Source organism: Macaca thibetana, chromosome 10, assembly GCF_024542745.1.
Source record: "Macaca thibetana thibetana isolate TM-01 chromosome 10, ASM2454274v1, whole genome shotgun sequence".
Classification (NCBI taxonomy): Eukaryota; Metazoa; Chordata; class Mammalia; order Primates; family Cercopithecidae; genus Macaca; species Macaca thibetana.
In genome coordinates this window covers 15,598,590-15,614,474 of record NC_065587.1, presented here as the reverse complement: position 1 = coordinate 15,614,474, position 15,885 = coordinate 15,598,590, and the positions used below count along the sequence as shown (strand labels likewise).

Sequence of the window (15,885 nt, the reverse complement as noted above, 5' to 3'; positions counted from 1 at the left end):
CTCTTTGGGAGGCCGAGGTGGGCGCATCACCTGAGGTCAGGAGTTCGAGAACAGCCTGGCCAACATGGTGAAACCCCATCTCTAGTAAAAATACAAAAATTAGCCGGGCATGGTGGTGGGCACCTGTAATCTCAGCTACTTGGAAGGCTGAGGCAGAAGAATCGCTTGAACCCAGGAGGGGAGGTTACAGTGAACCAAGATTGCGCCACTGCACTCCAGCCTGGGCGACAGAGCAAGACTCCATCTCAAAAAAAAAAAAATTATTATTCTGTTTAGGAAAGCTGGTTAGTAGTTTGGAACTCTTCCCTTGATGAAAAAGTTTAGGTATCCTTCTATTTTATTACTGTGGTTTCAGGGTTACTAAACTTGGGTTCTAATCAAGTCTTACCCTGTTGTATCTTCTATGTGGCACTAGCCAAAAAAGAAGAACATGTCGGCCTACCAGGTGTTCTGTAAAGAGTATCGCGTGACCATTGTGGCTGACCATCCAGGTATAGGTAAGAACTTTGCTGATCTGTAGCGCTTTTGCTTTCCATTTATATCTTGAAGCAGTGCAGTTAATTTCTTCTTCCTGTAGCATTAGAGCATAGATAATCTTGTTTCTTTCCTCAGCTCTGCAAATCACTTTAGATTTTGCCTTAGTTTACCTCATCTGTAAAAGAGATGAACTTTCTATACATATCTCTTAAACTGATAAGGTGGGAAACTACGTAAAAATAAATGTTATAAAGCACATACATAAATGCACAAAAATAGGCCGGGCGCGGTGGCTCAAGCCTGTAATCCCAGCACTTTGGGAGGCCGAGACGGGTGGATCACTAGGTCAGGAGATCGAGACCATCCTGGCTAACACGGTGAAACCCCGTCTCTACTAAAAAATACAAAAAACTAGCCGGGCGAGGTGGCGGGCGCCTGTAGTCCCAGCTACTCAGGAGGCTGAGACAGGAGAATGGCCCGAACCCGGGAGGCGGAGCTTGCAGTGAGCTGAGATCCGGCCACTACACTCCAGCCTGGGCGACAGAGCGAGACTCCGTCTCAAAAAAAAAAAAATGCACAAAAATATACAATTGTTTATTTCCAAGATTCTACAATTGGCCTTTTCCTTAAACTGCCCTTGAATATAAAGTTATAATGAGATGTCTTGTATTATATTGTTGTAAAGATGCTCTTCAAGTTACGATAGTGTTACATCCCGATAAACCCATTGAAAGTTGAAAATACTGTAAGTCAAAAATGCATTTAATACACCTAGCCTACAGAACACATTTAAGGTGGGCCTTAAATGTGCTCAGGACACTTAACATTTGCCTACACTTGAGCAAGGTCATTTAACACAAAGCCTGTTTTATAATAAAGTGTTGAATATCTTGTGTAATGTATTGAATACTGTACTGAAAGTGAAAAACAGAATGGTTGTATGGGTACTAGAAGTACAGTTTTTACTGAGTACATATTGAAAAATCAAAAGTCAAACCATCATAAGTCAGGGACTGTCTGTATTTGTCTCTGTATTAGAAGTTAATGAGGTGAGACACATGTCACTTAACCGCTACAGATTTCCTTTGCCTAATGTGTAAAATCGCTGCCCTACCAACTCCAAAAGGCCGCAGTGAGGCACACATGAATATGCTTTATAAAGCATAAAACTGTTATACAGTGGAAGGGTAAGATTACACATCTAGAGGATTGCTTCTGAGCTGCTCTAGGGAAATCCTTCTTTGGTTCTAATTGTTCAGAAATTTGGTAAAAGCCTAACACCTTTTTTCAAATTCTACACATATTTTTTAACCTAAGTTGATAGGCCTTGTATTGTGGGATCAAATTAAAGACACCAGAGGGAGGATGCAGTGGCTCATGCCTATAATCTCAGCACTTCGGGAGGCTGAAGTAGGAGAATTGCTGGAGCCCAGGAGTTTGAGACCAACTTGGGCAACATAATGAGACCTCATCTCTACAAATAATAATTTAAAAAAATAGCCAGTCACAGTGACTCATGCCTGTAATCCCAACACTTTGGGAGGCCGAGGTGGGTGGATTACACGAGGTCAGGAGTTCAAGACCAGCCTGGCCAACATGGTGAAACCCTGTCTCTACTAAAAATACAAAAATTAGCCTAGCATTTTGGTGCACACCTGTAATCCCAGCTACTCCGGAGGCTGAGGCAGGAGAATCACTTGAACCCAGGAGGCAGAAGTTGCAGTGAGTCAAGATCACTCCATTTCACTCCAGCCTGGGCGACACAGCGAGACTCCATCTCAAAAAAAAAAAAAAAAAAAAATTTTTTTTTTAAATTAGCTAGGTATGGTAGGTAGCCCGTGCCTGTAGTCCCAGCTACGTGGGGGGGTAGAGGTGAGAGGGTGGTTTGAGCCCAGGTGGTTGAGGCTGCTGTGAGCTATTATCACACCACTGCCCTCCAACCTGAGCAACAGAGCCAGACTCAGTCTCAAAAAAAGACACTAGAAAGATGCTTAAGGAATAAATCCCTAGGGAATAGATGGGTTAGGAGTTGAGACTGTCTTGTGACCATCAAAACATCCCCTTCCCTATAGAAAAAAATCAAAGAAAAGCCATGGGATTGGGGTTGGTTTTCTCAAAGAATCTTGCAGTATTTAAATCTGACCTTCAAAACCCTTTTCACAGTTTTCGCTCTCACCAATCTTCTGTTTTGTTAATGGCTAACCCTTTACTGTATTGAGTGTTTTACTCTTTTATGCCAGATTTTGGGGAACTTAGTAAAAAACTGGCTGAAGTGTGGAAGCAATTGCCAGAAAAAGACAAACTGGTAAGTACACTTTCTTACAAGTGTATTTTTCAGTGCTTCTTGCCTTCCAAAATACCTAATTCTTCCATAGACCAGCCAGCCAGACAGCACTGAAAATCGTGAAGAAAATTACAAATCAATAGAAAATGGTTTAGCAGAGGACATAACACTGTTAGTGCCAGTTCACTGTACGTGAGGATTTAGCTATAGCAAGGCTGTCTTTTCTAACCTGGTCTAGTTTTTTCCAACAGTGTTACATTTGAGCCAAAAGATGTTCTAAGTTGAGGCATAACTAAAGTGTTAAATTATAAAATCAGAGCCCTTTACTGAAAACACCTAGTAATCAGTCATGGTCTGAGAACTGAGGAAAGTTATCCACTTAGCAGTCACTGCAGACAATAAAAACATGAGAATGTGCTTACTAGGTAACCAGGTTCAAGGTCATTATCCTCATCAACCATTACCAAATAATGTACCCTACTGTCAAGAAGCTAGTAAGACACTGATAAACAGTCATATCTGGACTGGGCATGGTGGCTCACGCCTGTAATTCCAGCACTTTGGGAGCCTGAGGCAGGTGGATCACCTGAGGTCAGGAGTTCGAGACTAGCCTGGCCAACATGGCGAAACCCCATTTCTACTAAAAATACAAAAAATTAGCCAGGCTTGCTGGTGCATGCCTGTAATTCCAGCTACTTGCGAGGCTGAGGCAGGAGAATCGCTTGAACCCCGGAGGCAGAGGTTGCAGTGAGCCAAGATCTCGCCATTGTACTCCAGCTTGGGCAACAAGAACAAAACTCCATCTCAAAAAAAAACAAAAATCAGTCATATCTGAATCACTGAGACTTATGATATGAAGGTCATATAGGAGCAATATGTCATCTAGATGAACAACTATTTTTCACCCAGATAGATTATCCTTAGTTTTTGTTTTCCATGTTATTGTTATCCTGCTGTTGTGTTGGTATTGCCAACCAGCAGATTAGAAGAACCACAGAGACAGTATATTGAACCAGATGTTTAATCTGTGATTTTACATTTCAACTTACAGTGATCTAAAAATCAGTGCCAAGATTCGACCATTAGCATTGAGGAATGTTTATAGTCCTCTACTAAGATGTTAATGTAGGCCGGGCGCGGTGGCTTAAGCCTGTAATCCCAGCACTTTGGGAGGCCGAGACGGGTGGATCACAAGGTCAGGAGATTGAGACCATCCTGGCTAACCCAGTGAAACCCCGTCTCTACTAAAAAATACAAAAACAAAAACTAGCCGGGCGAGGTGGCGGGCGCCTGTAGTCCCAGCTACTCGGGAGGCTGAGGCAGGAGAATGGCGTAAACCCGGGAGGCGGAGCTTGCAGTGAGCTGAGATCCAGCCACTGCACTCCAGCCCGGGCAACAGAGCGAGACTCCGTCTCAAAAAAAAAAAAAAAGATATTAATGTAGTCAGCTGTCTGAAGTCAGTTCAGTGACCCCCAGCTTAAAAGTTAGCATTAACCCTCTGTCTGCCTGCCTCCTACTATTGCCTTTCTTTTCTCCGTTTTGTTCTTTCATAACTGCTTTTCCTTTTACTTTTTTGTCCTTTTAAATTTATTTTAATTTAATATTCACTGATGTGATTGCAGATTTGGAAGCAAAAAGCTCAGTATCTGCAGCACAAACAGAACAAAGCAGAAGCCACAACTGTGAAAAGGAAAGCATCCAGCTCAGAAGGTTCCATGAAAGTCAAAGGTATTGACCACATCCCCATCCTGCTTTTCTCTAAAGCATGTGAATTTTGCTTCCTTGCTAAGAAACTGGGAAAAAAGCTTGCAATATTAGAAGTGGACCTTGATTCCCAGGTATTATTACTGAATGTTACAGGCTACCAAAAAGAGATGTTCAAATTTTGAAAATGTAAATCAGAAGTCAGCAAACTTTTGCTTTAAAGGTCCAGAGAGTAGACCAGGCGCGGTGGCTCATGCCTGTAATCCCAGCACTTTGGGAGGCCAAGGTGGGTGGATCACCTAAGGTTGGGAGTTCGAGACCAGCCTAACCAACATGGAAAAGCCCTGTCTCTACTGAAAATACAAAATTAGCCAGGTATGGTGGCGCATACCTGTAATCCCAGCTACCAGGGAGGCCAAAGCAGGGGAATTGCTTGAACCCGGGAGGTGGAGGTTGTGGTGAGCTGAGATCGTGCCATTGCACTCCAGCCTGGGCAACAAGAGCAAAACTTCATCTCAAAAAAAAATAGGTCCAGAGAGTAAATATTATAGGCCTTGTGTGCTGTATGCATTCTCACATTCTCTGTCACATATTCTTTGTTTTTCTATAACCCTTTAAGAATGTAAAACTATTCTTAGCTCACAGGCCGTAAAAACAAAAAGGAGACCAAGGACTGAATTTAGCCCACAGGCCGCAATTTTGCTAATGCCTGGTATAGTTCATAAAAAGGGAAAATCAGGAAGAACAATTTTGTGTTGTTCAAGGCTGTAGGCAAGTTTTACCTGTCTGCCTCATTGCTCTGTTCTCAGCCTCTTCTGTAGGAGTACTGTCACCCCAGAAGAAATCCCCACCCACCACCATGCTCTTACCAGCCTCACCAGCCAAAGCCCCTGAGACAGAGCCCATTGATGTTGCTGCTCATCTTCAGCTGTTGGGAGAGTCCCTAAGCCTCATTGGACACCGTCTGCAGGAAACTGAGGTGAATACAACTATCAGCAGTGTGACTACAGTTTCCCATATAATTTGGATTCATTCACTCATTTTACATACATGTATTGAGCATCTACTTTATGCTAAATTATGCCAGATACTCAGGATACAGTGATATAGAAGATATAATGATAACAGAAATATCTATAGAGATATTCAATCTACCTATTAGCTCTCAAAGTTTCACTAATGATATCCTATTGAAACAATGGCACAAAAAGAAATTGGAATACCCTGTAACTTATTTTTATTTTTTTAAAATGCAGTGGAGACTGGGCGCAGTGGCTCACGCCTGTAATCCTAATTTGGGAGGCCTAGCTGGGAGAATCGCTTAAGGCCCAGGAGTTCGAGACCAGGCTGGCAAGCATAGTGAGACTCCATCTCAAAAAATACATATATTCAAAAAATTTAAAAGAAATAAAAATGGGGCCGGGCGTGGTGGCTCATGCCTGTAATCCCAGCACCTTGGGAGGCCGAGGCTGGCGGATCACAAGGTCAGGAGTTCGAGACCAGCTTGGCCAATATGGTGAAACCCTGTCTCTACTAAAAGTACAAAAATTAGCCAGGCATGGTGGTGTGCACCTGTGGTCCCAGCTACTCGGGAGGCTGAGGCAGGAGAATCGCTTGAACCTGGGAGGCGGAGGTTGCAGTGAGTCGAGATCGCACTACTGTATTCCAGCCTGGGCGACAGAGTGAGACTCCATCACAAAGAAAAAAAAAAAAAGAAGAAGAAATGCAGTGGCGGCTGGGCACAGTGGCCCATGTATGTAATCCTAGCAATTTGGGAGACTGAGGCAGGAGGATTGCTTGAGGCCAGGAGTTGGAGAGCAGCCTGGGCAACATAACGAGACCCCATTTCTACAAAAAATTTAAAAATTAGCCAGGTATAATGGTGCACACCTGTAGACCCAGCTACTCGGAAGGCTAAGGCAGATGGATTGCTTCAGCCCAGGAGCTCAAAGGCTGTAAGCTATTATTGCTGCACTGCATTCCAGCTTGAGTGACAGAGCAAGACCCTATCTCTTTTAAAAAAACAAAAACAAAAAGGCAAGAAAAACGATGAGTACAAATTCCATAGCAGTTTTGATTACTTCTATCTACTTCTAAGAGACTTTGCATTTTTCTGTGCATTTCCAGCAAAGTCTTGAATAGATTCAATTGTATAGGAGATTAAGAGTTCTTCTATTTTGAAAATAGGTAGCAAATGGAGAAGTTAAGTACCCAGCTCTCCAGTACTCTGCACTTAAATTATACAGTGCTATGTGCCCTAGGGAGATTTTTGTCCTTTTAAGTTTCGATTTCAAAATCACTTAACCTGCACAGCTGTCGTGTTTTGCTTCTATCACCATATTCAATTTCTAACTATACTGTCCCCTTAGCTAACTCAGTAGTACAGTAGTTCTGCTTTCTACCAAGTTATAGTAAGACATTTCAGCAAAGAAGCCAGTCTAAGCTACTAAAGCCATTTTTAAGCTAAGAAATTAGTGTAGGAATGTAAAACTAATCACTTGCTTCAGTGTGGAAATTGAATTATTCAACAAATAAAATGCCAAAGGCCACAAGAGCTGAAGCTGTATCTAAATTCTTTGGCTAGTTTCTAAAAAACTTAGCAAGAGTCAAAAGAACTTCAGCACTTTCACATAGTCTTGATATCTGAATGGATGTAGGTATTTCCAGAAGAAATATTCTGTGACCTTACTTATTTTTCATATTTAATCATTCTTAATTTCATAAGAAGTAAAAACGGTTTATTTTAAGCATATTCTGAATTTTCCCAGATATTTCTATTCAGTTTAGTAAGCACAAAGTTCACCCCTTTAAAGTGCAGAATTTAGTGATTTTTAGTATATTCACAGAATTGTGAATCACTACTATTTCATTCCAAAACATATTACTACCCCTAAAAGAAACCCTGTACCCATTAGCAATTTTTCCCCATTCTCCCTCTAATCCACTTTTGGCCTGAATTTAATCATTTGCAGAGATCCCCGTAATTTTACAATTTCCACATACCACTTACACTATTATTTACTTTACAGTTTTATTTAAATAAACTTGTCTGTGCTTTTATATGACATTCATGACATCTCAAGGGTTATATTCTATTTTTTTAATGTACATCATAATGGACATATAATTATCAAAATAATATGTTCAACAGTAAATTAATGTTCATCATTTTAGCAGTAAAACTAGAACATACAATGCATAAGTTAGATAATTAAGGCTAGAGGCTGAGCACTCTGGCTCATTCCTGTAATCCCAGCACTTTAGGAGCCAGAATGAGAGGATCACTTGAGGCCAACAGTTTTGAGACCCGCCTGGCCAACATGGCAGAACGCTGTCTCTACTAAAAATACAAAAATTCACCAGTCGTGATGGTGCACACCTGTAATCCTAGCTACTTGTGAGGCTGAGGCAGGAGAATTGCTTCAACTGGGAGGTGGAGGTTGCAGTGAGCCGAGATCACACCACTGCACTCCATCCACCATCCAGCCTGGGCAACAGAGTGAGACCCTGTCTCAAAAAAAAATTAAAATTAAAAAATACATATATATATATCTCTCTCTCTTAAGAAAGTTAAGGCTAGAACCCAAATTGCAGAGGGACTTCATAGACATTCTGAAGTGTGTGTACTTTACTGTTGGGGAACTACAGGGGTTTTTAGAGTGGAAAGGGATGAAATCAGAGCTCTCATTTACTTTTCTCTGAGAATATCTTTTATTTTAGATTGGAAGTGAAAAGAGACCAGAATTGGGAAGAAGTTATAACAACAATCCAAGTCTAGATGTGACAAAGATAAATTAGCTATAAATAACTATAGGGCAAAGGTAATGGAATAATATTGCTAATTACTTACATTTTTGGGGTTTTAGATATTATCTTCCCTATATATTAACATTTTATTGAATGCTTACCCAACTTTGGTTCAGAGTGCTTAATATGAATTACATCATTTAATTCACACTGCAGCTTTGTAAGACAGAATTTTTGTTCCCCCTATTTTACAGAAGAATAAACAGACTTGAAGAGGTGAAGTCACTTTCTCTAGACTTCAGCCCCTAAGTGGTAAAGCAGAGACTTGAATTTGGAATGTGACCTCAAGGTCCGGATTCTTAACCTCTTACTGCACTGCTGCCCTCAGAAAGTATAGAGGGGAGATGTTGACAAGGAGGATGAGGGAAAGGAAGAGTCATTGATGGCTAGGCCTTGAAACTGGGCAGTTATGTGAATGGTGGTGACTCGGGCAGAGAAGTGGATGCTAAAAGGAGGGCTAGATTTGGATGGGAAGGTTATTCCTTACAGCATGTTGAGATGGAGAAATATCCAAAAGGAGAGACCCAAAAGACAGCCAGAAATGCAATTTTGAAGATCAAGATGTTGATAATAATAGTCATAATTACTGATATTTTTTGAGTACTTAACCATGTATTAAGCACCATCCCAAGTATAGTATATCTATTATCTCAATCCCATCTGCTGCAGATGCTGTTAGTATTTTATAGGCACAGCATAGTAAGCAACTTGCCCAGGTACAAAACAGTGAGTAGTGGAGCCAGGATCTGGACCCGGGCAGTCTTGAATCCAGAGCTCATTTTCTTAAGGACTCTGCTGTGCTGCTTCCCAACATGACGTATCCTCACAGTGTTTCTAGTTAAAGCAGATTATACAAGAACTGGGCAGTAGCAACAGTCTTTCTTATCTCTTTGAATCACAAATATATAACTATGAATTACATAAAATGTTAAAATTTGAACCAAATTCACCTCTCTTTGAGAGTGAACAACTCAACCTAGAAAAATTCTATCATCAGCTATCAAAAGCTACATACATGTAGGGTTGTAGGATTCTCATAGTAATCACATCTGAGCTATATTTGTGGAGTTTATAACAGATACACTTTGCATACAGAATCACAAATCTTACCAACAGCTCTCCAGAGTAAGTAAAGCATTTTTTACTATTCCTGTTAAAGAGACAGAAGTTAAGTATTTCACCTCCCCAAGGTCACACAGAAGGTAAGATGGGCTAGGATTATAGAAAGGAAACCTGGGAATGTGTTGTAAAAGTTTTCTTTCTAAACAACTTACAGAGTTATCAGAGTAAACTTTCCATTTCTGCTATAAAGTTTCGAATTGTAAGATTAGAACTGCCTAGGATTTAAAGTACTGTGTGAGGAAGTCAGCCGAAACACAGAGAGAGCATCAGGAGTGTGACTCAAGCAACAACCTCCTCTCCTTTTCAGGGTATGGTGGCTGTGTCTGGCAGTTTGTCAGTGCTTCTGGATTCCATTATCTGTGCCCTTGGCCCCTTGGCATGTCTCACCACACAACTACCTGAATTGAATGGCTGTCCCAAACAAGTCTTGGTGAGTTTTCCCTGGATTTTTAGGGTCAGACCCATTGGGCATCAGAGATGCCCTGCGTTAATGAACACTGTCAGACACAGGCTCATAAGGCTTTGTGACACATAGTGCTTCCTTTATCTGTTAGCTCATGGAACATGATGCTATATTATCAAATGCATGCTGTGCTTTCACTGAAACTAGAAAACAAGGCATTTACCAAAATAGTGCTTAAGAAAGAAGCATTCTAGCCTTCGAGGTACTGCGATTCCTGTGTTTCCTGTTTGCTATTCTACACCCAAGGACGGTACAGGAATTGTCTCCCTCTTTTTTTACTAGGATTAATGGGAGAAGTCAGCAGAAAAGTTCCTAGCATAACAAACAACGGGATGCCATCTTCATTCTCACCTGTTTTTCTAACTCCATTTGATTTTTTTTCTCTCTCTCCTTGAACAAAGAAACATGTCAGGAAACCAAGGTAAAGTACTCTTCAGTTGAACATTTTTCTTTGTTTTGCAGTCAAACACACTAGACAACATTGCTTACATCATGCCTGGACTGTGACAGCAAAGAATCCTGGGACAGAAACCTTATCCTACACCATTGCTGGTTTGTGTATATATGACTGTTCCAGATTCCTTCACTGGCCTCTGGGTGTAGGTTTTAAATTTTTATATCTATACATACATATATACATATATATATAATGTACAGTATATACATAGGACTGTAACTACTTTGCTTTTAATAATTTTATGAAATGGCAAAGGTTTAGCCAAGAGGAAATTTTGGCATGAATACAGGCTTGGGATTCTTTTTTCTCCTGCGGTGGATAAATCTGCCTTAAAAATCAATGTAACTTGGGGGCTGGGGGCTTGTTCTGGGTGCCAAGCGCATCTCTTTATGGACAGCTAAAATGTGATTATTTTCCAAACTCAGTTGGACCTCCAGACCCATCACTGACCATTTGCCTTACCTGTCTTAGTCTGAAATATGTAATAGAAAAGATAACGGGAAGATGCCAGTTGACTGAAAATTCAAAGCCTTTCAATTTGAAGTGACCTAGGTGGGAGGTGATAAAATTTGTTCCCATTATAGTTAGGAAGGTGGCTTAGGTGAATTGAGTAGGGGGTTCATTCCAATTCCTACTGTATAGGTGTCCATGTCTCAAAATTTATTGTAATCATTGGTACCATTGGCGGCCTCAACAGAGGCCAAGGAGTTCTGTGAGCCCTGGCAGCATAAAACACCTTGGAGGGTGAAGCTGTCAGTGCCATCAGTTGGACCTCCATACATTCTGAGCTAACCCAGAATATTTAGTCTGCAGAACTAAGAGCTAGTGTCTTTCAGTTGGACCTCCATACATTCTGAGCTAACCCAGAATATTTAGTCTGCAGAACTAAGAGCTAGTGTCTTTCACTGGTGGCATGAAGTTAACTACCAAGTCCTCACAAGCCGTGCTGCTTAGTGACTTGGTGGTTATGGATAAACTTTGCCCAGCATGATTTTTGGATTCATCTTATCGGTTCCCCTGGTGGGCAGATACACAGTGTTCTGCATTCCACATGTAAGTGAATTGCAAAAACAGAACAAAACTCACTCTCTTGTAGGTTTATTTATGTGTGTGTGAATGTGTATTTTAATTATGTGTATTTAACTCTTTAAAATCTCTTAGATTTTAATTTATCCTGTAAATTTCTGTATATATAATTTAATAACAAAAGCCTCCACCAGCAACAGCATGTGGAAGATACATATTTGTCATTTCTCCTTCCTTCCCTCCCTTCCTTCCTTCTTTCATTCTTTCTTTCCTTCCTTCCTTCCCTCTTTCCTTCCTTCCTCCTGATCTGTTCCAAAAACTCTGAATCATCTACATATTAAGGTATTTTACCTCAAAAATGAATCATTGTGTTAGGATTCTAATTCTTTACAAAGAACTTCATGGGCTTCAATAATGTCTAGAAAGTAAAATAAAGAGGAATGTTACCATCCCCAGCTGCCCTCATTTCCAGAGAACCAGACTTTTGCTTCCCAGTTGGAAAGAAGACAGTTGAGCACTTCAGGATGGTTTTTAAATCTGTTGTGAGATTCTCTGCCAACACCAAGCTCTGAGCTAACTGTGCTTTCTTCTCCTGGCCTAGACAGCACTACAGCATCAAAGTAGATCTTCGGGGACAGTGTAGCCCGTCTGCATCCTATTTAATTTCTTCCCTTCTCCCCACCAGTGTTGTCACAGGGCTATGTTGCTTAAAGGTATTCTGGCTGCTGAATCCCTTTCTCAGCTCAGAGCAGTTTTGAGATTTAATTGGGAATACAGAGAAAGAAACAGGATTGTTTGGGAACCAAAATCAAGAGGAACAGAAATCTTAACTTGATTTCATGTATTAGAACATTGGGCCGGGCGCGGTGGCTCAAGCCTGTAATCCCAGCACTTTGGGAGGCCGAGACGGGTGGATCACGAGGTCAGGAGATCGAGACCATCCTGGCTAACACGGTGAAACCCCATCTCTACTAAAAAATACAAAAAAAAAAACTAGCCGGGAGTGGTGGCGGGCGCCTGTAGTCCCAGCTACTCAGGAGGCTGAGGCAGGAGAATGGCGTGAACCCGGGAGGCGGAGCTTGCAGTGAGCTGAGATCCAGCCACTGCACTCCAGCCTGGACGACACAGTGAGACTCCGTCTCAAAAAAAAAAAAAAAAAAAAAAACATTGTACCATGCCTCTTCTCCATCTGGAAGTTTCCTGTTTGACACAGGGTATCTAGGAGGGGCGGAGAAGACATGGATAGTACAGGAAGACATTAATCCTAGCATTGTCATTTATATACATTAATGAAATCCTGATGAGGACCTGCTTTTTGTTTGTTTTCCTTTGAAACCCAGCCCTATTGTATTTGTATTTAAAATTTGTACACATTTGTATAATAATCTGTACCTTGTGGTATTTGGTACTATTAGAGGAAAAACTTTGGATTCAGACCTTCTTGCAGTTTTTATATCATTGTTTTATTTTGTTTTTTAAATAAATTCTAGTGGTTTGATCCAAATCCCATTACAGTTGTATAAAGAAATAAAATTTTGTACTTATATTATTAAAAATCACATTTTTAATATTTGTAGTCCAGTCTCAGCTGTCTTTTCCCTAATCATGATAATCATAGTTGCTATGAAATTATGAAACCTGTTTTTCACTTTATTCTACCATTATTTTCTTAAGAAGAAAACCCACAATGGAGATTAAATTTCTAATCTTAGCCATTTTCCTAATATACTCCTTACTCTGTTTCTATTAATTTTAACATTGTAGAGGCTCTCATTTTCTCTTTTGCAAACTGCAAATGTAGTGAATCTGATAACGGCACCTTCATTTATTGGCAAACAAAACTATGTGCATTATGGTGTTGGCCTAAATCAAGAAAATGTTCGTTCATCTTATATAAGGGTTGCATCTGAATCATGTGCTAAATGATATGTTTCAGTACTGTCCTGGCTTAGTCAGTAATGCTATTGATAAGTTACTTAATCTTGATAGGCTTCCAAAGTCCCATCTATAGAACAGTGTTAAAGTCACTTCCCTGTCTCTAGACCTGCAGCCAGCCAGCCTGACATGAATGTTTTAATAATATGAACATTGGATATATGGAGATAAGACCTTTCAAGGTAAAAATTTCAGTGCAAACACAAGGTGTTAAAAGTCATAAATAGTGAAATAATATGATTAATTAAAAGGCTAATGTCTTACGGAAAGGCAGCAAGGAAGAGACCACTGTATCACTGACTGACTGTTGGAGAGAGTGATTTGCATACCTGGTCTCACTCATCCCCCCACAAAGCCTTATGAACATTATCTCCCTTTATAGATGCGAAAATGTACTTTTCCCAGGAAGGTTTATACTGCTAGTAAATGGCAAAGGCAGAATAAGAACAGTGGAACAGGTGACCTCAAACCCTAGGCTCTTTTCTACCCCAAGCTACTTTCAGATTTAAATCGTGCATATAATTCATCAGAAGGCTTTCCATTATCTCAAGTCCCGAGCAAATGTGATTGTAGGAATGCCATCTGAGATCTTTGCATTGTTCAGCTATCTAGCTGGCTTTCACTCTTGTCATACTATTGTCTTTAAATTTTGAAGGCAAAGTATCTTGATTTTTGTCTGTAAGCGCTTAAAGGATTTAATAGATTACATTTATGCAGACTGTCAGTCTTAAGAAATTTGAACATTTTAACCCTCAGTAAGGCATGATACTAATATTACTAAAACTCTTGAAAAAGTAAATTGAAACACTTTTTACTAAATGAGTTTGCTCCTTATTAGCACACTTCTTTTTTAAGACAGTTTTAATCAGTTTTGTACTAAATGTTTGCCATTTACATCCCTATCTACTGTGTTGATAAAATCCATATACTGGCCAGAGGCAGAGGCTCATGTCTGTAATCCCAGCACTTCGGGAGACTAAGTCAGGAGGATCGTTTGTGGCCAGGAGTTTGAGACCAGCCTGGGGAATATAGCAAAACCCCACCTCTACAAAAACTAAAAGATATTAGCCAGGGATGGTGGCATGCGTCTGTAGTCCCACCTCCTCGAGAGGCTGAAGTGGGAGAACACTTGAGCCCAGGAGATCGGGGCTACAGTGAGCTACAATTGCACTGCTGTACTCCAGCCTGGGTGACAGAGTATGTCTTTAAAAATAAATAAATCCATATAGTCCCATTTCTGTTTGGATAGCTATATAGTAAACATTCTGCATGGAGTTGTTTTTGTTTTTTGTTTTTTTGAGACGGAGTCTCGCTCTGTGGCCCAGGCTGGAGTGCAGTGGCATGATCTCAGCTCACTGCAAGATCCGCCTCCCCGGTTCAGGCCATTCTCCTGCCTCTGCCTCCGGAGTAACTGGGACTACAGACGCCCGCCACCACGCCTGGCTAATTTTTTCTATTTTTTAGTAGAGACGGAGTTTCACCGTGTTAGCCAGGATAGTCTCAATCTCCTGACCTCGTGATCTGCCCGCCTCGGCCTCCCAGAGTACTGGGATTACAGGCGTGAGCCACCGCGCCTTGCTTAATTTAGGTTTTCTATCATCCAAAATTTGTGCAGTCAATGTACTAGTCTTTCAGATTTAAAAACCACAAACATTACAATAAATACTAAAGCACCCACAGTAGCCAGACTACTAAGGCCATGGTTATTGTATTTTTGGAGTACATGTCAGAAGAAAAGGTCATAACCCATAGATAGGTATCTAGTGTGTGGGGTCAGCAGACACACCACACACAGCCAGGAAGGCTGAAGAGATTAGTCTCAACGCTGGGAAAGGCCTTTGAGATTCTTAGCTTGGGGTCCACGGTTGTACTTCAGGGACCCCAGAAACTCCCTGAGGTTATAAGCAAAATTCTATCGCTGCCTTTTTTCTTCAGAAAGCCTCATGGCTTTTGTCAAATTCTCCAAGGAGACTGTGACCTAAATAAAATATTTTTTTTAAATGCTTACGAGTCCTTGATCTAATTCCAGTATCTAGAGAAAATGGGAGCTGTGTTTGGCTCACACAGTAAATTTATGGCAGAGATGGGTATCAAAGCCCCACTCGTGACTACATCTGCGCTTTCTGCCATCCTGGGCGCTAGAGGGAATTGCGCTGCAATTCATTCAATTATTTCTCAGTCTCAGTAGATGACAAACCCCTTGCCCTTACCTCTGATTTAAGGTAAGATAATTTGGGCTGCAAGCAGGGTGCATCTTGGAGCGGGCAGACCTTGACATCAAACAGGAAGAGTCCTATCGGGGCAAGGAGACAGCAGCCCAGAGAGGCTGTCACCCAGAGTAGGTGTGCAGTCACAGTGAGGTCCCAAGGACTAAGGTCTGTGACACTAAGAGTCTCGGCTTCTGTGTAATCTCACCCAAGTCACTTCCCTGGTCTACGACCCAGTTTCCCAAATGTGTAAAGGGTCCTTTAGACCCCGCCCTAAAAGGTCAGGGGCGTGGCTTAAAGAGGACCGCGCTTCCCGGGCCCCGCCCCCAGGCTCTACGTCGTGCGTGACGCCCGCCACCGCCTAGGAAGCGACGATGAGGTCATCGCCCTTCGCCTCGGGGGC

General features: G+C 41.3%; 1 protein-coding gene across 3 annotated transcripts in view; it reads left to right on the top strand.

Annotated features, from left to right (window-relative positions):
- Positions 1-11,143, top strand: part of HMGXB4 (HMG-box containing 4) — a 52,898-nt gene extending 41,755 nt beyond the window's left edge. For all 3 annotated transcript variants that reach the window (XM_050745873.1, XM_050745872.1, XM_050745874.1), the window contains 6 exons: positions 416-497; positions 2,718-2,782; positions 4,384-4,489; positions 5,275-5,444; positions 9,702-9,824; positions 10,320-11,143. In XM_050745873.1, coding sequence (XP_050601830.1) covers positions 416-497; positions 2,718-2,782; positions 4,384-4,489; positions 5,275-5,444; positions 9,702-9,824; positions 10,320-10,364 — 591 coding nt within the window. In that variant the 3' untranslated portion in view covers positions 10,365-11,143. The remainder of the gene's footprint in view (positions 1-415; positions 498-2,717; positions 2,783-4,383; positions 4,490-5,274; positions 5,445-9,701; positions 9,825-10,319) is intronic.
- Positions 11,144-15,885: the final 4,742 nt, after the last annotated feature.